The sequence below is a fragment of the Chlorocebus sabaeus genome, chromosome 10 (genome assembly GCF_047675955.1).
Source record: "Chlorocebus sabaeus isolate Y175 chromosome 10, mChlSab1.0.hap1, whole genome shotgun sequence".
Lineage (NCBI taxonomy): Eukaryota > Metazoa > Chordata > Mammalia > Primates > Cercopithecidae > Chlorocebus > Chlorocebus sabaeus.
Window position 1 is genome coordinate 58713369 of NC_132913.1, and position 27225 is coordinate 58740593.

General features: G+C 41.0%; 2 protein-coding genes across 14 annotated transcripts in view; one reads left to right on the plus strand and one right to left on the minus strand.

The window, feature by feature from the left end:
• METTL8 (methyltransferase 8, tRNA N3-cytidine) overlaps positions 1–10132 on the minus strand; it is a 180016-nt gene extending 169884 nt beyond the window's left edge. For 7 of the 10 annotated variants that reach the window (XR_012094219.1, XR_012094218.1, XR_012094217.1 and 4 more), the window contains exon 1: positions 9223–9483. The gene's annotated coding sequence lies outside the window, so the exon portion shown is untranslated. Of the gene's footprint in view, positions 1–8406; positions 8855–9222; positions 9491–10018 lie in introns of those variants that run through there. The other 3 variants (XR_005241527.2, XM_007965331.3, XM_073019810.1) reach the window with 3 other exon arrangements.
• DCAF17 (DDB1 and CUL4 associated factor 17) overlaps positions 9621–27225 on the plus strand; it is a 61440-nt gene continuing 43835 nt past the window's right edge. For 2 of the 4 annotated variants that reach the window (XM_038001930.2, XM_038001931.2), the window contains exons 1-5: positions 9621–10048; positions 10460–10563; positions 19791–19881; positions 24193–24329; positions 25690–25768. In XM_038001930.2, coding sequence (XP_037857858.2) covers positions 9923–10048; positions 10460–10563; positions 19791–19881; positions 24193–24329; positions 25690–25768 — 537 coding nt within the window. In that variant the 5' untranslated portion in view covers positions 9621–9922. The other 2 variants (XM_038001932.2, XM_038001933.2) reach the window with 2 other exon arrangements.

Below are 27225 nucleotides of genomic sequence, written 5' to 3' on the forward strand. Positions count from 1 at the left end.
TGAATTGTAGTTCCCATAATCTCCACATGTTGTGGGAGGGACCCAGTGGGAGGTAACTGAATCATGGGGGTGGTTACCCTCATGCTGTTCTCATGATAGTGAGTGTGCTCTCACGAGATCTGATGGTTTTATAAAAGGCTTTTCCTCCACTTTGCTCTGCACTTCTCCTTGCTGCTTCTGGACATGTTTGCTTCTCCTTCTGCCATGACTGTAAATTTCCTGAGGCCTCCCCAGCCATAAGGAATTGTGAGTCAATTAAACCTCTTCCCTTTATAAATTACCCAGTCTCAGGTATCTTTATTAGCAGTGTGAGAACGGACTAATACAATGCACATACCACATAATTCAGTAATTAAGTAACTAGGTATGTACTCTGGAGCAACTCTTTGTGGCAGCAAAATTATAACACAGTTCCCAAGATACTCACCCCCTCATCCTCTGCATAGTCCACCAGTGTAGATGGGACCTGTGAAAATGATGGACAGTCATCTCCTTCATAGGTTACTTTTATGTAAGACCTCATCTTAGCAGAGGAGGCCAGAGAGACATTCTCTTATTTGCCTTGAAGAAGTATACTGCCAGGTTGTGAAAAGGGCCATGTGGCAGGGAATAGTTATATATTAGTCTCAGAGCTGAGGGCTTCAGTCCTATAGCTGCTAGGAATGGAATTGTGTCAATATCCAGTGAGGGTAGAACAGGACTGTGAGTCACAGATGAGACCACAGCCCAGGCTGACACCACAATTTCAGCCTGGTGAGATCCTGAGCAGAGAATTAGGCTATGCTGTTTTAGGACTTCTAAAGGACTTTGAGGTAATGAATGGGTGTTAATTTAAGTTACTAAAACTGTAGTAATTCGTTACACAGCAAAAGAAAACTAATGCATTCTTTAACATGTGTGCCAGGAGACAGGGATAAGAATGTCTATAACAGCACTTTTCTAGAAATAAAAAACCCGAAAGAGGCCAGGCACGGTGCCTCACACTGTAATCCCAGCACTTTGGGGGGCCGAGGCAGGCGGATCATGAGGTCAGGTGTTCGAGACTAGCCTAGCCAACATAGTGAAACCTCGTGTCTCCTAAAAATACAAAAATTAGCCAGGCATGGTGGCAGGCACTAGTAATCCCGCAACTCGGGAGGCCGAGGCAGGAATTGCTTGAACCCAGAAGGCAGAGGTTGCAGTGAGCTGAGATTGCGCCACTGTACTCCAGCCTGGGCAACAGAGTGCGATTCTATTTCAAAAAACACAGAAAGAAAAACAAAAAACCTGAAAGAAACAAAAAGCCTAGCTAGTAGAAAGGGGATAAATTAATTATAACAAATTCATACAAGGAAATACAATACAGTAGTAAAAATGAATGAACAGCGTAAAATGTAATGTTGAGAAAAATATAGACAAGCTATAGAAGAGTACACATTTGAATGATGTTCAAAAACATTTTAAAAATTTTTTATTTATCTAAAGAAGAAAGAGGGATCTGGGAACCAGCAGGGCACATAAGAGATGTCAAAGTTTTAGGTAATATTCTGTTTCTTTTTAAGTTGATGATAAGTATACGGGTGTTCATTTTATAACTGTTATTTGTATATTATGCTATGTTATCTGTAACATAGCATAAAAGGATTGATATTCTTTTGAATAAATATTGTTCAAAATAAGAGGGTGAGTCTGCAAGCTTTACTATCAATCCTTTAAACCTAAATCTTTCTGAAAACTTCGTATATGCATTAATACACTGTGTGTTCAGACACACATCATTAAAATATGGAGAGGAAAGAAAATATAAGAACCAAACTTGTGGTCAAAAGGTTCAATAACTTCAAAATAAATTTCCAAAAGTGACTTGCACCTGGACTACTACAATCACCTGCTAAGTGGTCTCTCATATTTTACTCTTGTTCTTAATGCTGCAGCCAAGTATCTGTTTAAAAAGAATATCATATCACTCTAATGGTTTTTCATCACATTTCCATAGTTCCACATGGTCTGACCCCTACGTACTTTCGGGATCCGATTTTATTCCCCTTTCCCACATGCCCTAGCCACATAACAAATCCTAACATTCCTTAGCACTAATGTATAATGCTGATGTGCACTTTTAATAAAATCCAGGCATTGTTTCTTTGGCATCACATCATGTTTCCAATTTGTTTTGAGGAGTTTGGGAATGTTTATTGTGTTTCTGTTTTATTAGGATTTCACTTGGGCCGGGCGCGGTGGCTCACGCCTGTAATCCCAGCACTTTGGGAGGCCGAGATGGGCGGATCACGAGGTCAGGAGATCGAGACCATCCTGGCTAACACGGTGAAACCCCGTCTCTACTAAAAAATACAAAAAACTAGCCGGGCGAGGTGGCGGGCGCCTATAGTCCCAGCTACTCGGGAGGCTGAGGCGGGAGAATGGCGTGAACCCGGGAGGCGGAGCTTGCAGTGAGCTGAGATCCGGCCACTGCACTCCAGCCTGGGCGACAGAGCGAGACTCCGTCTCAAAAAAAAAAAAAAAAAAAAAGGATTTCACTTGATTCTTTTCTTTTCCTCATCCTTAATATCCACTATATCAGAAGTCCTGTCAACTCTACTTCCAAAATTTATCTTGAATCTTGTTCACTTCTTTCCATCTCTCCTGTTACCACTCTAGTCTAAAACACTATAATCTCTTACCTGGATGAACACAATAGCCACCTGTCTCCTTCTAACTATTCTTGCCCTCCACAATATTTTTTCCACTCTATAGCCATAATGACCTTTTTGTAACACAAAATAGATCACATCACTCCCCTCTTCAAAGCCTCCTATCATAACAGAATAAAATCCAAAATTCCTTACCATGGCCTACAAAGCTTGACATGTCTTGGTCCCATTCAACTGCTCCAAGTTTACCTCCCTCCTGCACACTAAAGAGTCACACTGGCCTTCTAAGAGTTTTTGACTTCTTATTATAAGCCTTAGGGATCCTGAACTCAAGCATCCCTTTGCCTGGACTACTACTCTGGACTGTTACTGATCAGCTCCTCCTCATCATTCAGGGCTCAGCTTACAAGTATTCTCTTCCACTCTGGCTGAAGCAGGGTGTTCAACCACCCTCCAGCACATCACCCTGTTTTATTTTCTTCACAGCACTTATCGCTACCTGAAAATCTTATTTTTTTCATCTATTTATTTATTGTCTATCTCCTCCCACATGTGGGGACCTTGTCTATCCTGTTTACAGCTATACGCTAAGCCAAAATTTTTTCCCTGCACATTATGGATGAAAAACAAAAACATGTTGAATAAATGACTTCCTATAGCTTGGTTAAAATTTGTCTCTGAATAAATGTTCAAGTTTAATAACCTGAGTATTTTATACATTTATTCAGTTATATTATGCTTCTTTAAACAAAGTATATGAACAAAAAGCATTTTATTAACTTTTGAATTAGTATTTCTTCTTTCTTGTCTTTAAAATATCATGACTAGGATGGTTAAGTATTCTGTAAACATAACACAGACAAAGAATAGAAAAAAAAAAGAACCAATATTTGTTCTATGCCCCAAACCAAGAGACGTCATTTTCCAGTCATAAAACTATATCTATTTATGCCATTTTACCTTCAACAAATGGAAAATATCTACTTTATAGGTAGAAGTCTTAAGGATTTAAGTTTTTTTGAAAGTTATTTAATAATATTGTGACTTCCTACTGATTTAAAGAATAAGTGGAGACTATATCTGCATCCAAGCTAAAAGTAGCTGCTATTGCCAGGTATTGTGGTATATGCCTGTAATCCCACTATACATCCCAGCTACTCGGAAGGCTGAGGCAGGATGATTGCTTAAGCCCAGGAGTTCAGGACCAGCCTTTGAGATTTATTCCCAAGAAAATAAAATAAAGTAAGAAAAAAAAAAAGGTACTTAGCTGCTGATAATAGATTCTATACAAACATACTGTTTTTTATAGTCCATTCATTCATTCAACATACATATGCATTAACCACATTTTAGGTAGTGTAAAGCAGGGAGAATTATATTACGACTCAGTTTCTGCCCAGGTTAGTTGGGAAGACAGACAAATGACAATTCTAATATAATGCCACAACAGTGTAGACAGTAACATGGAAGCACAGAAAAGGCTACTAAGTAAGCTGGAGGAGTTAGGGGAAGGGTCTCAGTGGAGCTCGGATACCTGGGATGAGTCTTGAGATAAACTGATAAGAGGAAAGGAAAGGAAGCTTCAGATAAAAAAAAAAATCTCAAATATAAAGGCACATGGGCTTGAGAAAGTTGGCAAACATGTCAGAACCACAAAAGCAAACATGAGGGATGGCCAAAGAGATGAAGCTGAAAATATGGGCAAGATCATGAAAATGTGGGAAGATAATGAAGTGCCCGCTACTCTACCCAAAGAGATTCAGATTTTGTACTATAAGGTATACCTTATGTGAACTCCTAGGGATTTTGTACACATATCTTCAAGGCTATGAGATTTCTGTAGGAGAAACCTTTCATTTTCAATTTGATAAAAATCTTTAAAAAAAAGAATATTAACAAAAGGACACTGGATCATCTGAATGAGCACTTTTTAATTGAGTGCTGTCACAAGATTTGAATTCACACATGTGTGTTTAGGAGTGTACTGCTAAACAAGTGGTGCTGTTTGTCATTGGTGCATGTTAACGAGAATGAAATGGGGACTACTATATGTAAATGATGTTGTTTGTCAAGTGAAGGACAAATGAAGCCATGACATATTGAACAAAGGAAGGTTTTGTGGTGATTTAAATAAAGAAAAGAGGTGAAGGCATCAAGTAATCTCTCAACACAAGGGCAATATGGACAGACCTTTCTTTAAGGAAGGTACGCCACAGAGGACATTCATGATTAGAGCTTTTTAGGTCCAACTAAAGTCTCATTGCTCACAATCATTTGAATTTACTGGTTTTATAGCTTTGTTTCATTTATCTTGTAGATGTTTGGGTGTTATCGGTATATAAAAGATACAACACATACACACACAAATTAAAAAGACAAAAAAAGAGAAAGAGACAACATGAAGAGTTTATACCTAGTTTTATCTTTGCATATATGTGACATACTAAAAAGGTTTTAAGTTAACAATGGAAGATCCTGGGTATCTTATCTGGGTATAAGAAATACTGCTCGGCTGGGTGTGGTGGCTCATGCCTGTAATCCCAGTACTTTGGGAGGCAGAGGCGGGCGGATCACCTGAGGTCAGGAGTTTGAGACCAGCCCGACCAATATGATGAAACCCCATCTCTACTAAAAATACAAAAATTAGCCAGGTGTGGTGGTATGCGCCTGTAATCCCAGCTACTTGGGAGGCTGAGACAGGAGAATCACTTGAACCCGGGAAGCAGAGGTTGCAGTGAGCCGAGATCATGCCATTGCACTCCAGTCTGGGCAACAAGAGCAAAAAACTCCATCTCAAAAAAAAAAAGAGAAAGAAATTCTGCTATGGGCCAGGAGTGGTAGCTTATGCCTGTAATCCCAGCACTCTGGGAGGCCAAGGTGGGGGGATCATCTGAGGTCAGGAGTTCATGACCAGCCCGGTCAACATGGCAAAACCCCGTCTTTACTAAAAATATTAAAATTAGCCAAGTGTGGTGGTGCACACCTGTAATCCCAGCAACCGGGGAGGCTGAGGCAGGAGAATCACTTGAACCTGGGAGGTGGAGGCTGCAGTGAGCTGAGATCGCCTCACTGTACTCCAGCCTGGGCGACAGAGCAAGACTCCATCCCAAAAACAAAAAACAAAAACAGCAACAAAAAAGGGGCCTGTCTAGGGACTAGGGGAGGGATAGCATTAGGAGAAATACCTAATGTAGGTGACAGGTTGATGGGTGCAGCAAATCACCATGGCACGTGTATACCTATGTAACAAAACTGCACGTTCTACACATGTACCCCAGAACTTACAGTGTAATAAAAATAAATAAATATATAAGAAATTCTGCTATGGGTGTTCGCAGCCACTGAAACAATGCAACAGGCAAGTGACAGGTTGTGCTTTAGGAAAATCACTCTGGCACCTGTATGGAGGAGGGCTGGAATTAAAAGTACCCAAGTGATAGCAGCAGGAGGCAGACAAATCCTAGGCAGATGGGGGCGGGTCCCCAGTGAAACCTGACCTTTAAGCTGAAGACAGTTTAAAGCCTAGCTACATGTCCTGAATAAATCTAAGGACCAGATCGAGAACCTCTCTTTCCATTTGGCACACTTTCCTCTGATTGATACCCACCCTTCTCTCATTTGTTTTTTCATACTGTTGTGCCCACCTTTGAGTGGTGCCTTTGTTTTAGCCTCTTTTGCATACTCACAAATCAATCACCTGGCACTTCCCTATTCTGAGCCCATAAAATCCCCAGACCCAGCCATGCTGGCAAAGAGGCCACCCTACTTTGGGTAGGGGACCACCCTTGTTTCCCCCCTTGGCTGAGAATAAAAGGAGTTAACCAGCTTGCTTTAGGCAGACAGTAAGGGAAGGGTCCATGAAGAACCTACGACCTGCCCCAAAAGTGCTTACACCAGATGTTTAGTGCAGATAAGGGAACTTGCACAGAGGGGTTGCCTAAACATGCCCACAGTAGAAAATTCCATTCCCTAACACATGGGCAGTAAGGGAAATAATCAATATGGAGTAGCTCAGACTAAGGGCCCATAAGCACACTGGAAGGATGAGGTGGAGCTTCCAGAAATTTGCACATTAAGCCCAGGTATTCAACTGTAAAGGGGGCAACCAGCAATCTGCTTTCAGGACCCCTTTCTTTACTGAGAGCTTTCCTTTCACTAAATAAATTCTACTCCACTCACTCTCTGGGGTCCACACATCTAATTCTTCCTGGTTGTGAGACAAAAACTCAGACCTAGCTTAGCTGAGAGCAAAAATCCTGCATCAAGAGTTGTTTAGTTGCTCAATGAAACTCTTCTCTGTTCTCCTCACCCTCCAGTTGTTAGTGTAGTGTAATCTCATTCTTGGACAAGGGACAAGAGCTCAGAATGCCACCAAACATGGGTAGGAAGAAGACAGTAACACAGTAGCTCTCCACCCCACCAGCAGCACCTGGTGGCCACCCCATGCAACAAGAAGCAGGGCAGGTGGCCAGGTCAGCCCCAGAACCGTGGGCTGGAGTGGGGTAACAGGACTGATAGGGCTGTTAACACGCCCCTGTTCATCAGGCTGCAGATGGCAGGTCTAAAAGAGCTGTTAGCATGCTGTAACACCCACCTCTGGGGCTTCTGACCCATTTGGTTACCACCACCTTCCCCTAGTCTGGACTCCAGAGTCCACTGTGGGAGTCACTTGTGACATGCCTGGTCCAGTCGCAAACCGTGCATGGAGCCAGCTCCTGTGCCGGCACTTGGAGCAACCAGCTGGACGCCACACAACTCTGCACTCGCTAGCTCAGACACCCTCTCCTGCCAGGGGCTGAGCCCACAGTCAGGTGGCCACAGGATCCATGCCTGCATGCAAGCCAGGAGTGGCCCAGTGGGCCAGTTGTGCAGGGCACCTCCTGTGGCAATGCCAGCCCAAGAAAGGCCTGGGTAGGTCTCTGGCTGCGGAGGTCTCCGGTTGGCAAAGCAACGTCAAAAAAAAAAAAAAAAAAAAAAAAAAAAAAAAAAAAATCCTGTGTCACAAGTAAGGCAGAAATTAGAAGGCTACTTAATAATGTGATAAAAAATGGTGAGGCCCTAAATTACTTAGATGAAATGAAGATGAGATGGATAAGAGAATCTAAAGGACTTGGTTGTGGGTGAGGAACAGCAAGGCATCCAGGATGACTCTCCTTTGGTGATGACTTAGTGGTGAAATAAAGGCCACAGGAAAAAGACAAACAAGTGGGGGCAAAGAGGAAGAAGAAATGAGAGAGTTGATGAATTCAATTCAGCAATGATTTGAATTTCATTTAAGCCAAAGAAAACCCAGTTATCTTTTTAGGGTTCCAGTTGTCTCAGTGACAGCTGCATTCATGAATTACCAAATTAACTATTGTAGCACTCTCTAAAAATATACAAAGCACTCTACCGTATGCTGTAAATAAGTCATGAAAAATCAGCAAAAGCTTGAGGCCTGAAGGAAATTCAGCAGTGTTAAAAAGAGATATGGCCAATTTTTACTAAACACTTAAACTGTGACCTAACACACTCACCCAGTACTGTAAGTACTCACCTAATGTTATCAACAGATTCTTGAAAACTGACTGTAAGCAAAATGATATATAACAAAACCATTTTACCATAGGCCAATTTATATAAAGAAGAGTTAAGTTCCTATAACATATTTCTGGTCACAAAAACATCACCAAACTACTAAATAAAAACCAAAACACTTCTAATATTATACATTGAAATTGGGAGCTATACATACATTTAAGGAAGATTAATAAAAACAAGTCAGATAGTTATTTACCCAATTATTCCAGTTCAGGGTTGAGGATGGCTGAAGCCTATCCACTCAGCTCAGGGTGCAGGTGGGAACTAACCCTTGGACACGAGGACATTCCATCGCAGGGAGCACTCACACCCACACTCAGACAGGAAAAACAGACAAGGCCAATTCACCCAGCCTGCACTGAGATGTGGCAGGCAGTACCCTGGGGCACCTGGTGAAAACCCATGCAGACGTGGGGAGAAGGGGCAAGGTCCACAAAAATAGTAGCCCCGGTAGGAACTTACTATTATTTTTTTCTCCTCAAGCTATACAAAATGACACTGAACGAAAAAATGCGATAAGAGACCCTGCTGTACTGTACTTTTTGCTCTGCCAGTCAGCACCTATGAACAAGAGGTAGCATGCCCAAGTCCACGTGGGAGATACAGCAGCATCACCCTTAAGGGACTTATGGACACATGTGGTACATGCTTGCTGAAAGTTTAGTGTGCTGGGAACTTTGAACACACAGGCAGGGCTAAAGTGTATCTTTTACTTAGAGACATCGACAAGGAATATCTTAGGCCGTCCAATAAGAATGTAAGCATTTCATATTTTATTCCCTATAAAGAAAAAGAATGGAAGCGAGAGGAAGGAAAATGAAGCAATTATCGCAAAACCAGCCAGAGTCCCGGCAGGCCACCCAAGGACTGGCCTCCGGGAAAGAGTAACTCAATCCCAGTTTGGAGGGTGAAACTAAGAGTGAATGGGAAGCCAGCATCTTCCTAATACAAAAGCACAGTTTACCGTCCTTCTCAGCTAACGTGCGGCTGAAGGGAAAGCCGCGGGGCGTACCTTTAGCACGGGACGCTGCTTTGGGGGGATCGCCCTCGACACAGCGTCCCTCCCGGTACCTGGCCAGAACCTCCCAGGGCGAAGGTCAGGGGCCGAGAGGCTTGCGGGTACCAGGGCAGTGAGGGACAGATCCCTAAGTGCAGGGCGCACACACGAAGCGGAGACCTGGAAGCGGGAGCACCACGTCCCCAACGATCTGCCCAGCGAGCCACTCGCAGCCCAGAACGGCGCGCCTGCTAGACAGCGCAGCCTCCGCGGGCCGGAGGAGGCGGGGCCGCGGCGGGCAGAGGCGGGGCCGGGCAAGCCCTCGCTCCCAGCCGCCTGACGGGAATTGTAGTTCCTGGGAGAAGCCGGGCTGCCTCACGAGGCACTGGGAACTACATTTCCCGGTGAGAGAGCGGCTCCGGCCGGTCGCGCCGTACCCGAGCGTCGCACTGTTAGCGGCCAGAGAGCCTGGGAGGGGCAGATCGAAAAGGGAGTACTTCTTCCCTCCTCTCTGTGCTCTGGCTGTGCAAGGGGCTCTGCTTTCCCTCGCCCCGCTGTCGGGTGCCCCCTGCCCGCCTCCCCGTGTCAGCTTTTCCTGGGCCCCGCCGGGAAAGTCTGGGCCTGGAAATTCGGAGGCAGCGGCGGCTGCCCAGCACGGGAGTGTGGGGCGCGCCCCTCAGCGGCCCAGCCTACCCGGGGCCCGGCCCGCGCCTCCATGGGCCCGAACCGGAAGCCCAACGTGTGCCGCCGGCTGAGTCGCCGGGCGCTGGGCTGCTTCTCGCGCGACGCAGGCGTGGTGCAGAGGACCAACCTGGGCATCCTGCGGGCGCTGGTGTGCCAGGTGACCGCCCGCCGGCCAGGGCGGGACGGAGGGCCTCGGGCGCCTGGAGGCCGAGCCTCCTGAGGGGATGCGGTTTTAACGCGCTGGGCCCCCCCGCTTTATAGGGTCACATGTGATGGGGAGGAGGATACAAGCCCGGAATCTGGGAGATTAGTTAATAGGTGGTAATAGGGCCACCAGATGTTTTTAGTTTTACCCTTCTTATGTCTTACCTGGGAACTATTATTCTAATAGTTGGTCACCTCATTAAGCCAAAACATGAGGACAGAGTGGAGGAAGGATGCAAAATAATGTTTTTAAATAACATAGGTGAAATTATATTGCTTTGAAAATTAAAAATCCAACTTAAAATTGGTGCACAGTGGAAGCCTAAGGGTTCTTTCCTAAACGGAAATTCTTTGTGTCTTTTAGGAAAGTACTAAATTTAAGAATGTTTGGACAACTCATTCCAGGTCACCTATAGCCTATGAGAGAGGAAGAATATATTTTGACAATTATCGGCGCTGTGTCAGCAGGTAACTTTTTATTGATAATTTTGCTGTAATTCACCTCGCTGTTGATCTTAACTAATTCGTATAGAACCACATGCCTACATTAGTGCCTAGTGAAATAAAATGAAAAATGGGTCCAAAATAAGAGTAGGGAGTAAAAAATGCATGTAATTTTTAAATCTTGTTAAAGTTGCAGCTGTCATTTTTGTAAATACCAACTTAAAGCAAAACTATAGTGCAGGCAAAACCATAGATTGTTCAGAGTACTCTTTAGTATTTTATTCTACTTACACCACAGTCAAGAAATTCAGTTGCCAACCAAATAATTAGATGCTGCTTTGGAGAATTGATGGATTGTGTTTTGGAAGTACTTGCCTTTTTTTTTTTTTTTTTTTAAAGAGACATTTTTTCAAACAAAAGCCTAGTATTTAGAGATCCAAAATGTTTAACAGTCAACCTCATCCACAACTGTCCAACATGAGGGGGGAAGGAAAGCCACAATGTATCCCCATATGTTCATTACCCAGATTCAAAAACTATCAAGATTTGCCACATTTGCTTTATCTAACCCACTTTTCCTTTTGCATTACCTCTTTTATTTTTTTATTTTTTTTTTTTTTTTGAGGCGGAGTTTCGCTCTGTCGCCCAGGCTGGAGTGCAGTGGCCGGATCTCAGCTCACTGCAAGCTCCGCCTCCCGGGTTCACGCCATTCTCCTGCCTCAGCCTCCCGAGTAGCTGGGACTACAGGCGCCCGCCACCTCGCCCGGCTAGTTTTTTGTGTTTTTAGTAGAGACGGGGTTTCACTGTGTTAGCCAGGATGGTCTCGATCTCCTGACCTCGTGATCCGCCCGTCTCGGCCTCCCAAAGTGCTGGGATTACAGGCTTGAGCCACCGCGCCCGGCCTGCATTACCTCTTTTAAAGCATATTCTAAACATACGTCAGTTTACATTTTTTTAAAAATGGGCATTTTCTTTTTAAAGGCTTTATTAGGATATAATTCACATACCATATTATTTACCCATTTGAAGTGTACATTTCAATAATTTTTAGTACATTCACAGATGCATGTAATCACTACCACAGTTAATTTTAGAGCATTTTCATCACCTCAAAATAGAACCATGTACCTTTCAGCAATCACCTCAATACCACCATTACCCTCAGCCCTAAGCAACCACTAGTCTGTTTTCTGTCTGTAGATTCACCTATTCTGGACTTTTCATATAAATGGAATCATATAATACGTGGTCTTTTGTGACTGGCTTTTTCCCTTTGCGTGTTTTCAAGGTTCATCCATGTTGTCACATGCATCAGAATTCCTTTATAAAGTTGAATAATAGTGCATTGTATCAGTTACCACATTTTACTTATCCATATCTACCTTTTAGGTATTATAAATAATGCTGCTATAAACATTTCCACGTAAGTTTTTATGTGGGCACTTATTTTCAGTTCTGGATTATACCTAGGAATGGAATTGGTAGGTCATAAAGTTATATTGTAACTGCGTTTAATAGTTGGAAGAACTACCATATGCTTTTCTAAAGTGATAGTACCATTTTATGTTCCCATAAGCAGTATATGAGGGTTCTGCTTTTTCCACATTGTTGTCAACACTTGATGTGTGACACACAGCATCTCACTGTGGTTTTGATTCCATTTTCCTGATGACTAGTGATGTCAGGCATCTTTTCTTGTGCATATTGACCATTTGTATGTTATTCTTTGGAGAAATGTTTGGTTAGATATTTTGCCCATTTGTAAATTATTTTTTTTTTTACAAAAATCCTTACATATTTTAGATACAAGTCCCTTATCAGATATATGATTTACAAATACTCTCTCCCATTGTGTAGATTGTCTTTTTACTTTCCTGATGTTATTGTTTGAAACACAGAGAGGTTAATTTTGTTCGTTTTTTTTTTTTTTTGAGACAGTGTTTCACCCTTGTCGCCCAGGCTGGAGTGCGATGGTGTGATCTCGGGTCACTGCAGTCTCCACCTCCCGGGTTCAGGTGATTCCCTTGCCTTAGCCTCCCGAATAGCTGGGACTACAGGCATGTGCCACCATGCCTGGCTGATTTTGTATTTTTAGTAGAGATTGGGTTTCTGCATTTGGTCAGGCTGGTCTTGAACTCCCAACCTCAGGAGATCCAGCTGCCTCAGCCTCCCAAAGTGGTGGGATTACAGGTGTGAGCCACTGCACCCAGCCACAGAGAGGTTAATTTTGATGAAGTCCAATTTATCTAAATTTTTTTCATTACTCATGCTTTTGGTGTCATATCTAAGAATCCATTGCAAAATTTGAGGTTATGAAGATTTGCCCCTAGGTTTTTTTCTAAAGGGTTTATAGTTTTAGCTCATATTTAGGTGGTTGATCCCACTTGGAGTTAATTTTAGTATATGATATAAGGTAGGTATCCAACTCCATTTTTTTAAACGTGGCTGTACATTTGTCCCAGCACCATTTATTAGAAAGACTTTTCTTCACTGCAAGGCCTTGCCATGCTTGTCAAAAATCAGTTGACCATAGACACTTTTGGATTTATTTCTGGACGTTCAAGTCTATTCTACTGATCTGTATGTCTGTCCTTATGTCAGTACTACATTGTCTTGATCACTGCTGCTGTGTTATTTCTTCTTTAAATGCTTAGTGGAGTTAACCATTGAAAGCACCTGGGCTTGGCACTTTCTGTTTTGGTAGGTTATTCATTACTGATTACATTTCTTTAATAGATACAGATTTATTCAAGTTATCTAATTCTCCTTGAGTAAATTTTGATAGATTGTGTCTTTCGAGGAATTCATCTAAATTATCCAAACTTGTGAGCCTACACTTATTCATAATGTTTCTTTATTATTGTTTTAATGACCATGAGATCGGTAGTGATAGCCACTCTTTAATTTCTCATATTAGTAATCAATTTTGTTGACCTTTTCAAAAAAACAGCTTTTGGTTTTGTTGATTTTCTCTATTGATTTTTGGTTTTCAATTTTACTACTTTTTGACTAATTTTTGTTATTTCTTTGCTTACTTTGGTTTTAATTTGCTCTTCTTGTACTAGTTTCCTAAGGTAGAAACTTAGGTTACTGATTTTAAGTCTTTCCCTTTTCTACATATGCACTTACTGCTATACCTTTTCCTCTAAGCATTGTTTTTGTTGCATCCCACAAGTGTTGATATGTTGTATATGCATTTTCATTTAGTTCAAAATATTTTTAAATTTCTCCTGAGATTTCTTTGACCCGTGTGTTATTTAGATGTGTGTTGTTCACTCTCCAAATGTATTGGGATTTTCCAGTTATCATTGTTTTATTGATTTGCGGTTTAATACCACTGTGACCTGAGAACATACTTTATATTAGTTCTAGTCTTTTAAATTTGTTAAGGTGTCTTTTATGGCTCAGAATGTGGTCTGTCTTGGTGAATGTTTCGTGTAAGCTTGAGAAGAATGTGTATTCTGCTGTCGTTGGATGAGATACCGAGTTGACTGATGGTACCTTGCAGTTTAAGTATATGCGTAATTACTAACTTTCCGCCAGCTGGAGATGTTCATTACTGATGGGTGTTGAAATCTCTATCATAGTGAGTGGATTTATCTATTTCTCCTTGCATTTCTATCCGTGTTTGCTATATTGTGTTTTGAAACTCTGTTGTTAGATGCATATATATTAAAGATTGTTATGCCTTCTTGGAGAATTGACACCTTTTTCATTATCTTATGCCCACTTAATCCCTGGTAATTTTCCTTGCCAAATTCGACTTTGTCTGAAATTAGTATAGCTACTCCAGCTTTCTTTTGTTTAGTGTTTGCACATTGTATCTTTTGCCATTACTTTACTTTTAATCTATCTGTGCCTTTTTTTTTTTTCCCCACAAAGTGAGGATCTGACTGTGTCTCCCAGGCTGGAATGCAGTGGCACAATCATAGCTCACTGTAACCCTGAACTCCTGGACTAAAGTAGTCCGACCACCTCAGCCTCCCAAGTAGCTAGGACTATAGGCGTGTGGCTATTTTTAAAACACTTTTTTTTAGAGATAGGGGTCTCAGTCGTGCTGTGTTGCCCAGGCTGATCTCATACTCCTGACCTCAAGTAATCCTCCCACCTCAGCCTCTGCTGAGGATTACAGACGTGAGCCACCAGAACACTTCAGGTATTTCACATCTCTCTCTCTACTTGCTCTTACGCTCTCTGAAGAGAAATCCAAGTTAATTCTTATTATTCCCCCTATGTAGTTAAGGTACTTTTTTTTCATCTGGCTTCTTTCAAGATTTTCTCTTCACTTTTGAATTTCTGCAGTTTGAATATGCTTCCCAGATTTGTGACTTGGTGTCTGTCAGTTTTGGAAAAATCTCAGCCATTATTACTTCAAATATTTATTTTTCTCTCATTTTCTTCCTCCTGGTATTCCCATTATGTGGATGTTTTATACCTTCTCCAATTTTCCCATAGTACTTGAATATTCTGTTCTACTTTTTCTTTCTTTTTCCTCTTTTATTCCCCAGCTTGGGAAGTTTCTGTTGACCTATCTTTAAACTCACTGATTCTTTCCTTGGCTGCATACGGTCTACTGATGACTGTTGAAGGCATTCTTCATTTCTCTTATGGTGTTTTTTGATTTCTAGTATTTCTTTTTTTTTCTTTTCTTTTTTTTCGAATTTTTATCTCTGCTTAATTTGCCCATCTTTTCTTGCATGGTGTCCACTTTTCCCATCTCTGATCCTGTTAATCAGCTATTTAATTAGTTTAGAAATGAAGTCTTGTGACCAGGTGTGGAGGCTCACACCTGTAATCTCACACTTTGGGAGGTCTAGGCAGGCAGATCACTTGAGGCTAGGAGTTCGAGACCAGCCTGGCCAACATGATGAAACCCCATCTGTACTAAAAAAACAAAAATTAGCTGGGCATCTGGCACATACCCATAATCCCAGCTACTCCAGAGGCCAAGACAGAAGATTGCTTGAACCCGGGAGGTGGAGGTTGCAGTGAGTTGTGATTGCGTGCCCCTGCACTCCAGCCTGGATAACAGAGCGAGACTCAAAAAAGAAAACCCAAAAAAACCCCAAACAAACAATAAAAAACAAGAAATGAGGCCTTGCTTTGTTGCCCAGGCTGGAGTGCAGTGGCTTTTCACAGGTATGATCATGGTGCACTGTAGCCCCAAACTCCTACACTCCAGTGATCCTCCTCCCTCAGCCTCCTGAGTATAGCTGGAACTACAGTCGCATATCATCGCACCTGGCTTAATCATAGTTATTTTAATTTCCTGGTCTGCTAATTCTAAAATCTCTGCCATATCTGAATCCAGTTCTGATTGTTTTGTTTCTTCAAACTTTTGTATTTTGCCTGTTAGCATGCCTTGTAATTTTTTTGGTTAAGGGCTATGTATGATATATTGGATAGGCCAGGCGCAGTGGCTCACCCCTGTCATCCCAGCACTTTTGGAGGCCAAGGTCTGGGGATTGCTTGAGCCCAGGAGTTCGAGACCAGCCTAGGCAACATGGCAAAACCCCATCTCTACAAAAAAAAATCAACATTAGCTGGGCATGGTGGCACACACCTGTAGTCCCAGCTACCAGGGAGGATGAGGTGGGAGGGTCGCTTGAGCCCGGGAGGTCAAGGCTGCACGAGCCATCAGCATGCCACTGTACTCCAGCCTGAGCAACAGAGCAAGACTCTGTCTCAAAAAAAGAATTTACAAATTTAAGATATATTGGATTAAAAGAATTGAAGTAAATAGGCATTTAGAGTGAGATTTTGTGTTTATCTGAGTAGGAGTTTGGCTATGATTATTGTTTGTTGTAGTTGTGGGTATCGGAGATTAAAATTTCCTCTAGTGTCCTTATTTTTGTCTCCTGCATTGTTGGCTCCAGTGGCTTGTTCCTGGGCTTATGTTCCTGGAAAGCTGTGATTGTCAGTATCCACCTTTCTCTCCAGTTTTGGAGGCAGCAGTTTGCCTGGTGACCTCAATTCTCTGATGGATCTAGGAAGAATTATGGATTTTCAGATTGTTCAGCGTTTTTCGTCTTGTGTGAACAGACAGGAGTGGCACTTCCAGGCTGTTTTCATCTTGGACCAGAAACCAGAATGTAGAGAGAATAATCAGCTTTTGAGATTTGTTCTAACCCCAAGAGGGCTCTGTCCTGCTATCTTTTTCTGGTGATTTCTGGCAAATTAGCCAGCCTACAGTTTAGCCTATATCTCCAATTAGTCTACCAATCTCCTCCCATTTGCCTTTCATCACAAACTCCACAGGTTTTGTGAGTGCTCTTAGGCCTTAACTTCTCCACACTGTGTTGCAAATAAAGTTAGTTTTTCTGGAAAGAGCTGCAGAGCTATCTGTTTTATGGCCTGCTTCTCCCCTCCTGCACAGTTTTTGAGCTAAGGGTCTTTAGCTGGTTGTGGGAGTCAATGCCATGCTTCTCTCTGAGTGACTCCCCTACTTGAAGCTGAGCACTTGGAGTTGAGGAAACACTGGCCTCAGATCTTGTCAGCTTGTCTCTCTTTCAGTATAGGACCACTGTTTTCTAAGGAGGAATAAAGCCAATTAGGGCCTCAGTATCCTCAGCTGTGCTACATCCAAGGTAGCTCCTCCATCCCATGAATAGGGGCTGGGTGGAAGAAGGGAGCCCCACCTCTTGACTGTACTGACCCAGGACTCAGGCCCAGCAATAGGCAGCTGGGGACTGATGAGAAATGCTGTCATCCCACCCTCCTGGGAAGATAGCCCTCTGAGTGGAAGCTTGGAATACAGGGAGCCTTGTCCTCTTGCCTGCACCAGTCTGGAGTGGAGTTTCCATCTTGCTGAGCTGGGATTGGGAAGGAAGGGACTATGTCCTGGTTCAGACACCACAGACTCACTATTCTTACTTAGCAGTAGGTTTTCTTGAATAAATGTTTCTTCATATGCTGTATGTCCCCAGGACCATTTGCAGAGACTTTAAAGAGTTGTCCTTTCATGATTTTCACCAGTTTTGCCAAAGAGTTTGTCCACAGAGTTCTTCATGCCCTCATGCTGGAAGTGGAAATCTGGACATGTTCTGTTCTTGTCATGTCATTATCACACCTAGGAAAATGAGCAACAATGACAGAAATGATCATTTAATGTCAAGTTTATAACTTCCATGATTTAGAGATACCTGCTTTAACTTAAAAAAAAATTAGAGTAAGTGGTGTTCATTAGTGTTCTAGTGATTAAATATTATTGAGTTATTTAATGTCCAGGGGTATTTTATCTACAGGTTATAATCACATATGAAGTTGCCTTCATTCCTGTGAAACTGTTTGGTTTAAACTTTTGAATCAGTGAGAGAATGTCAAAGAGATGTAATAAAATTATAGCCTGAAAATTGTTTCTCTTTCAACAGTAATTTAATTTCAAAGTTCATTTAAAAAAAATGAAAAGGGGCCGGGCGTGGTGGCTCATGCCTGTAATCCCAGCACTTTGGGAGGCCGAGGCAGGCAGATCGCGAGGTCAGGAGTTCAAGACCAGCCTGACCAACATGGTGAAACCCTGTCTCTACTAAAAATACAAAATACAAATATTAGCTGGGTGTGGTGGCATGCACCTGTAATCCCAGCTACTCAGGAGGCTGAGACAGGAGAATCGGTTGAACCTGAGAAGCAGAGGTTGCAGTGAACCGAGATAGCGCCATTGCATTCCAGCCTGGGAGACAGAGTGAGAATCCGTCTCAAAAAGAAAAGTGCTCACGCCTGTAATCCCAACACTTCGGGAGGCTGAGGCAGGTGAATTACTTGAGTCCAGGAGTTCAAGACCATCCTGGGCAACATGGCAAAATCCTGCCTCTACAAAAAATATAAAAATTAGTCAAGCATAGTAGCATGAGCCTGTAGTCCCAGTTACTTGGGAGGCTGAGGCAGGACGATTACATGAGCTTGGGAGGTGGAGGTTGAAGTGAGCTAAGATCATGCCACTGCACTCCAGTCTGGACAACAGAGCGAGAGACTGTCTCAAAAAAAACAAAAGAAACAAAATAAAATTAAACATTTATGATCACATCTCAACTAATCAGAGAAGTATGAATTAAGAGACTATTTTTCACATCAAAGATATAGCATTCAATATTAGCAGAAGTATAAACTTAACGTTTCTGAAAAGTAATTTGGGAATAAAGAAAAAGCCATAAAGGTTTTTTGTTGTTGTTGATTTTTTTTTTTTGTTTTTTGTTTTTTGTTTTGTGAGACGGAGTCTCGCTCTGTCACCCAGGCTGGAGTGCAGTGGCCAGATCTCAGCTCACTGCAAGCTCCGCCTCCCGGGTTTATGCCATTCTCCTGCCTCAGCCTCCCGAGTAGCTGGGACTACAGGCGCCCGCCACCTCGCCTGGCTAGTTTTTTGTATTTTTTAGTAGAGACGGGGTTTCATCATGTTAGCCAGGATGGTCTCGATCTCATGACCTCGTGATCCACCTGTCTCGGCCTCCCAAAGTGCTGGGATTACAGGCTTGAGCCACCGCGCCCGGCCCTGTTTTTTTTTAATCTACTAGTTTTCATCCTAAAATAATGGGACCCTTTTTATCCAGTAATTTTCATTTTAAATATCAGAACAATAGTTTTCGATCTTGATGGAATTCAGATATTCTTAGTAAATATTCAGAGGTAAAGAAAGAATTTAATATGAAACAGCTTTGAAAAACAATGTGCAGGTACATATATGTATGTAAATGAGAAGGATATGAACCAAAATGTTAATAAGGGTTATTTTTGGCAGTTTTATAGTATTGTAAACTGTGTTAATCTTGTTTTTTTTTTTTTTTTTGAGACGGAGTCTTGCTCTGTAGCCCGGGCTGGAGTGCAGTGGCCGGATCTCAGCTCACTGCAAGCTCCGCCTCCTGGGTTCACGCCATTCTCCTGCCTCAGCCTCCGGAGTAGCTGGGACTACAGGCGCCCGCCACCTCGCCCGGCTAGTTTTTTGTATTTTTAGTAGAGACGGGGTTTCACCGTGTTAGCCAGGATGGTCTCGATCTCCTGACCTCGTGATCCGCCCGTCTCGGCCTCCCTAAGTGCTGGGACTACAGGCTTGAGCCACCGCGCCCGGCAATCTTGTTATATTTTTAAGATTTTTTTTCTATGAACTATGTGATCAGAAAAAATACTAACATTTAGTTAAGAAAAGGAAAGCAAATGTGCCTTGGTATTTCAAATCTCTGAATAAAAATAGTCTCACAAACCTGAACAAATACTGTCTTGGTTATCAAGAATAATAATCATTTATTTTTGTTTTTTCCCAGTGTTGCATCTGAGCCAAGAAAACTTTATGAAATGCCAAAATGTTCCAAATCAGAAAAAATAGAGGATGCTTTATTATGGGAATGCCCAGTGGTAAGATTTGTTTTTATAGCATTTGTTTATAAAGCAATTTTAGCCTAGAAGAACTGGTTATTATTAACATATTGCATAAAAGAATACAACTTAAATATCATAGTGACTCTTGCATCTTTAAAGCAATCAAGATGAGATATATCTTTTATTTTCCTCATGAAATAATTTCTGTATTAAAAGTACTAATATTGGGCCGGGCGCGGTGGCTCAAGCCTGTAATCCCAGCACTTTGGGAGGCCGAGACGGGCGGATCACGAGCTCAGGAGATCGAGACCATCCTGGCTAACCCGGTGAAACCCCGTCTCTACTAAAAATACAAAAAACTAGCCGGGCGAGGTGGCGGGCGCCTGTAGTCCCAGCTACTCCGGAGGCTGAGGCAGGAGAATGGCGGGAACCCGGGGGGCGGAGCTTGCAGTGAGCTGAGATCCGGCCACTGCACTCCAGCCTGGGCTACAGAGCAAGACTCCGTCTCAAAAAAAAAAAAAAAAAAAAAAAAAAAAAGTACTAATATTATGAATATGTTTTTTAAATTAGATAGAATTTTTTCAGATCCTGAAAACTAGAAAGTTATAATCGATTAAAAGTTATATAAGCAGCATAAGCTTATGTATAATTATCTTAGTGTTTAAGAGATCATTCCACTCAATATACTGAAACAATAACAAAGTATTTAGATCAACAGTTATTTTACATGAATGTTGTTAGGAAAATAATAAAGATAAAATAATAGGATAAGCTCATTTTTGTAAGACTAGCTTTGCCTGGGTGTATATTTTTCAGAACACTGTTTTCATGGAATATTAACAGGTGCCAGAGGAATTAGGGAGAATTGGGCTGTGAAAAACTAAGTTTGGGACATACTGAGTTTGAGAACTTAAACATGTTTATTGATAGAATTACTTCTCAGAGCCTTTAATAATAATAATACAATAATACTAATAGGTATGATGATTGTCAAGCCATTTTCCCAAATTCTTTTGATCCTAGAACTTCCTTGTTTGAGGAATATTTCTAAATACAGGTTGAGCATCCCTAATCTGAAAATCTGAAATCCGACGTGCTCCAAAATTCAAAACTTTTTGAATGCCGACATGATGCCACAAGTGGAAAATTTTACGCCTGACCTCATGTGACAGGCACAAAATGTAAAATATTATGTAAAATTATCTTCAGGCTACATGTATAAGATATATATGAAACATAAATGAATTTTGTAGTTAGACTTGGGTCCCATCCCCAAGATACCTCGTTATATATATGCAAATATCCCGAAATCCAAAGAAATTCAAATCTGAAACACTTCTGGTCCCTAGCGTTTCAGTAGGAAAAGGGATAATCGACCTGTATTTGTTTTCTATAGGATCAGTGCTTATTCTAAGAAATGCACTTAGGAAATATTACAACAGATTAATCAGGTCTTTGAATCTGGTTGGTTGTCCTTGAGGAAAAACAGAACTCATAATATGTGACCAAAAATAATTTTTAAAGGATAAAAGGCTATACGCTAAATTTACTGTTAATGTTTTTTTCAGGCTATCATTTTTACATAAAGTTTTAGTTTTCTGGGGCTGCTGCTTTTTCTCTGAATACTTATGGTCTGTTTATTGAAGGCTCCTATTTAAAAATTAGAAAGCTTTTAAACCTATATTTTCTTCTTCAACTCCTTATTGAAAGCTGAAAATAACTGTCATGCCTTTAGCAATTTAAAGCTTTTTGATCCATTTTCATTGGGGAGTATGGGGGAAGATGACAGATTTCTTAATTGAGAAAGTTTTTAATACCCTATTATAAAACACCAAAAATTTAGTAACCTAATTCCTATTCTCACCGTTTTTTGTTTGTTTGTTTGTTTGTTTTGAGACGGTCTCCCTTTGTTGCCCAGGCTGAAGTGCAGTGGCATGATCTCGGCTCACTGCAACCTCCGCCTCCCAGGTTCAAGCAATTCTCCTGCCTCAGCCTCCCAAATAGCTAGGACTACAGGCACCCACCACCATGCCCCGCTGATTTTTGTATTTTTATAGAGACGGGGTTTCGCCACGTTGGCCAGGCTGATCTTGATCCGCCCGCCTCGAACTCCCAAAGTTCTGAGATTACAGGCATGAGCCACCATGCCTGGCCCCTATTTTCACTTATTTTTAGACATTTTATTCTCATTTCAGCTGCAGCAAGATTTTCCCTTAAGAAAAACCAGGAAGCATATTGAATTGTTGTTAACACACTGATATGAAGCTACTTTTAAGTTAGTGTCCATCTTTTCCAAGATTCCGTGAATTACAACTTTTTGTTTAAGAACGTAGTTCAAACATATTATATTTGCTGTTTCCAATTATTTTGATAGGCAAGATATAAATAGTATATTTTTTAAAACTTAAAATTAAAAAAAAAATTTTTTTTAAAACAGGGTCTCACTCTGTTGCCTAAGCTGGTGTCCAGTGGCACGATCACAGCTCACTGCAGCCTCTACCTCCTGGACTCAAGTGACCCTTCCACTTGTGCCTCCTGAGTAACTGGGACTACAGGTGTGCACCACCAAACCCAGCTAATTTTTGTATTTTTTGTAGAGGTGGAGTTTTGTCATGTTGCCTAGACTGGTCTTGAACTCCCGGGCTCAAGTGATCTGCCTGCCTTGGCCTCCCAAAGTGCTGGGATTACAAGTGTGAGCCACCATGCTCAGCCAAAAACTTTTAAATCTCCATGAAACAACATTTAGATAAGACATTGTAAAATAAATGCATGTATATCATTGCCTTGAATCCAGTGTAAGACTTCAAGGGTTAATAAACTTTAAAAAAAAAAAAAAAAAAAAAAGAACTAGCGCACAAACAAAAACTATTTTTTTCCTTAATATTTGAAAGGCAAGACAAATTTTTAGGGAGCATATATAAAATAACTATGTCTTCATTTTTTTCTGTTTACTTTTTGACCTACGCAGATACTAGATTAATTTCAGCTTCTCTTTTCTTTCTCTCTTTCTTTTTTTCTTTTTCTTTTTCTTGTTTTTTTTTTTTTGAGATGGAGTCTAGCTCTGTCACCAGGCTGGAGTGCAATGGCACCATCTCGGCTCACTGCAACCTCCACCTCCCGGGTTCAAGCAATTCTCCTGCCTCAGCCTCCCAAGTAGCTGGGACTACAGGCACACACCGCCATGCCCAGCTAATTTTTGTGTTTTTTATGGTAGAGATGGGGTTTCACCATGTTGGCCAGGCTGGTCTCCATCTCTTGACCTCGTGATCCAGCCACCTCAGCCTCCCAAAGTGCTGGGATTACAGGCGTGAGCCACCACACCTGGCTGCTGCTTTTTTCTTTCTTAACTAGAAACAGTGTCTACTTAGTTGCCCAGGCTGATATCGAACTCCTGGGCTCAAGTAATCCTTCTGCCTCACTCTCTCAAAGTGCTGGGATTACAGGTGGCGACCACAACGTGCTTTTAGTCTACAAATTAAAGTAGAAAACTTTGCTTCTCTTTTTCTTCCTGCCTTAGACTTCCACCTTGTGGTGGCTCCTCAGTGACAGGAGTGCCCATGCAGCTATCCTCTCCCTTTTCTAGGGTAATTCATTGGTGACACAGGTCATCTTTCAAACCAGGTCCATTTTCTGTACTTCGGCTGTCTTCATTGGTTTCTAGCTTTTCATTTGAGCTTAGGTCAGAACCACAGTGAATAATGGAGTAATTTGCATTTTGCCAGTTTTAACTTCCATCTAAAGGAAACAAGTCTTGTGGTAAAGGAAAAGGGGGCAATATGAATGTCTATTCCAGCAGAGAACGCTTTTTTTTTGAGACAGGCTCTCTGTCATCCAGGCTGGAGCACAGTGGCACAGTCATCACTCACTGCAGCCTTGACCTCCCAGCCTCAAGTGATCTTCTTGCCTCAGTCTCCCTAGTAGTTGGGACTCTGGGCACTCACCACCGTGCTAATAGCAGAGGACTCTTAATCGCTGTGATATTATACATGATTTTAAGAGCTGTTATTATTGTTATTGTTATCACAGAAGTAGCATCATCATTATTCATCTACTGTTATTATGACTAACATTTGTGAATACTTAATAAAATAATAACTAATACATAATAATAAATTATTTCAGGCCATGTTTAAGTGCTTTATGTGAATAAACTCAATAAGTGATGATGAAAATAATTTCCCACAATCCTATCTTTCCTTGTCTTAATTCTCTATTTGGGCATTTAATCTTTCTTTTGTGGTTTATTTATTTGACTATTTGAATATTTAGCTATTTTCTTTGGACATTGATTACTGCAAATTGTTCATGGCCAAGCAGTTTCATTTTTATATCTCTTTTTTTTTTTAGGGAGATATACTTCCCAATTCATCAGATTATAAGTCCTCACTCATAGCACTGACTGCTCATAATTGGCTACTTCGTATATCAGCAACTACGGGAAAAATCCTTGAGAAAATATATCTTGCACCTTATTGCAAATTCAGGTATTTACTATGAGTTTATTATTCAAGATTTTATTTTACTGTAATCCCAGCACTTTGGGAGGCCGAGATGGGCGGATCACAAGGTCAAGAGATCAATATCATCCTGGCTAACACGGTGAAACCCCTTCTGTACTAAAAAATACAAAAAACTAGCCGGGCGAGGTGGCGGGCACCTGTAGTCCCAGCTACTTGGGAAGCTGAGGCAGGAGAATGGTGTAAACCCGGGAGGCAGAGCTTGCAGTGAGCTGAGATCTGGCCACTGCACTCCAGCCTGGGCGACAGAGCGAGACTCCGTCTCAAAAAAAAAGAAAAAAAAAAGGTTTTATTTTAAAAATTTGAAACCTGTGGCCCAGGAAATTTCAAGCCTTTTTTCCCCCGTCAGTTTTCTAGTCCATAACCAGATCTCAATTAATAAACCTATTTTTTTTTTCTCCCCTCATGACTACATTTAGAGGTCTGAGTAGAGACCCTCTATCATTTATCTTTTTTTTTTTCTTCTTTTTTGAGACAAGGTCTTGCTCTGTCTCCCAGGCTGGAGTGCAGTGGCCTAATCTCTGCTCACTGCAACCTCCACCTACTGGGTTCAAGCGATTCTGCTGCCTCAGCCTCCTGAGTAGCTGGGATTATGAGTGTGTACCACCACGCCCAGCTACTTTTTGTATTTTTGGTAGAGATGAGGTTTCCCTATGTTGGCCAGGCTGGTCTCAAACTCTCAACCTCAAGTAATCTACCCACCTCAGCCTCCTAAAGTTCTGGGATTACAGATATGAGCCATCGCACCCAGTTGTCATTTATCTTTGTATCCCTAATAAGTAACTAACCTGTAGTAGTTTAAATAAGCTTAAAAAAAAATTCCCTGTATTCTACAAATAGTATTTTCTATGTAAGATGCACTTTATGGTAGATTTTCCTGAAGGCTAGTCTGTTTCAGTTAAATTGTCTGCTGTATACAATCTAAGAACTGTTATTTTAACTATTAGTTTTATAAATTAGATGTAAATGTTTGGAGTGAATATGTTCATGGAATGTGTGAAAATAACATTTTTAGTGCTTTTTATAACTTCCATTTTAAAGTAGAAATGATTATTTTGTTTCCTAAGTTTTGAATACTCTTAGATCAAAAACAATTTTAATTCACCAATGCTCTAGAAAGATTAAAATTATGTATATATTTAAATAGGGATATGTCCATATAGGGATATAGAGGAAATTATTTTAGCAATTTATTTTTCAAAATATATCACTTTGCTTTTATAATTTAGATAACTAAAAAATAGTTTACTTATAAAATATAATATTTTGATTTTAAGTGTAAGGAAACTGACCCAAATAAATAAACTTCTCTTCATTCTTTTAAAAGATACTTGAGCTGGGACACTCCTCAAGAAGTCATTGCAGTTAAGTCAGCTCAGAACAGAGGCTCAGCAGTGGCCCGTCAGGTATACATTTTTAAACATTCAATAAAATGTAGAATTTTTTTCATAGGAATTTGTCTGTAGATTTGTTATGAAAAATCTAATGATCTTTTATTTCTGAAGCATGCTATAAAAGATAAGACTCATGGCAACCTGGATGGATTTGGAGACCATTATTCTAAGTGAGGTAATTAAGAAATGGAAAACCAGACGTTGTATTTTCTCATAAGTGAGAGCTAAGCTATGAGGATGCAAAGGCATAAGAATGATACAATTTACTTTGGAGACTCGGGGTGAAAGGGTGGGAGGTGGGTGAGGGATGAAACACTACACATTGGGTATAGAATATACCACTCTGGTGATATGTGCACCAAAATCTGAGAAATCACCACTAAAGAACTTATTCATGTAACCCAACACCACCTGTTCCTCAAAAACCTATTGAAATAAAATAATAATAAAAATATTTTAAAAAAGAAAAGTTGATAGGTAGATTTTTTTTCCTGAAGCATGCTATTTAAAAAGATTTTTCTCTCTTAAAGAATTATCCAGGATTTACTAAATTTTATAAAGTCTGGAAATTTATATCAAGAAACTTTTTGTTTTTATTGGTGACTTATGGGGAAATACTATGGAAAGCATTTATTGAGCACTTAAAAAATAGATATAGACTGCTTTTAGAGGTTTTCTGTTTCTTTGTACACCAGGACATCTAGAAAAATACTTATTTTCTGTCTCATTTTGGCAGAGTCTGTTGTGGTTCTTTCTCATTTTTAATTTGAACTACTTCAGCTTTTTCTCACTAGTGTCCTTGATTGCAAAACAGGCAGGCACTGATCTGAGTTCTTTACCTGTATTTGCTAATTTAATCTTCAGCACACTCCTTTCAGTAGATACTTTCATCATCCCATTTTACAGATGAGGGTTCTGAGCCCCAGAGAGGCTAAGTAACTTATCCGACATCATAGTGTTGGTAAGTGGTAGAACCTAGGCTCAAACTCAGGCAGTTTAGCTCTAGAGTCCCTGCTCTTATGCACTATAGCATGCTGCCCCTTCTTGAAATTTCTGTAATTTGAACTGGCAGGTGAAGTTTATATATAATTCTAGCATAAAAAAAAAATTAAGTAGTTCCTCTAATTTTACCTTATTTGGATAACTAAATCAAGCATTTCCTTTTTAACCCTCCAGTGCATTCCCATACACGCTGGGTCTGTGAACTCTGCTTTTCATTCCTCTCTCATCTCTCGTCTACTTTTTCTGTATCCCCCTGAAGCCAAGCAAACTATTTGCTGGCTACTTCTACTTACTTTTTATCATGGTTATCTAAATGTTTTCCTAGCCTTTACTAATCCTGCCCAGTCACATTAATAACTTAACTGCATGCCTTTTATTGGAATCTCCTTACCCTTTTCCTGATTTATTTAGTATGATATCTAAGAAAGAGAAATGCTGTCTCTCTCTTAGTAATACTCCTCTCTTTA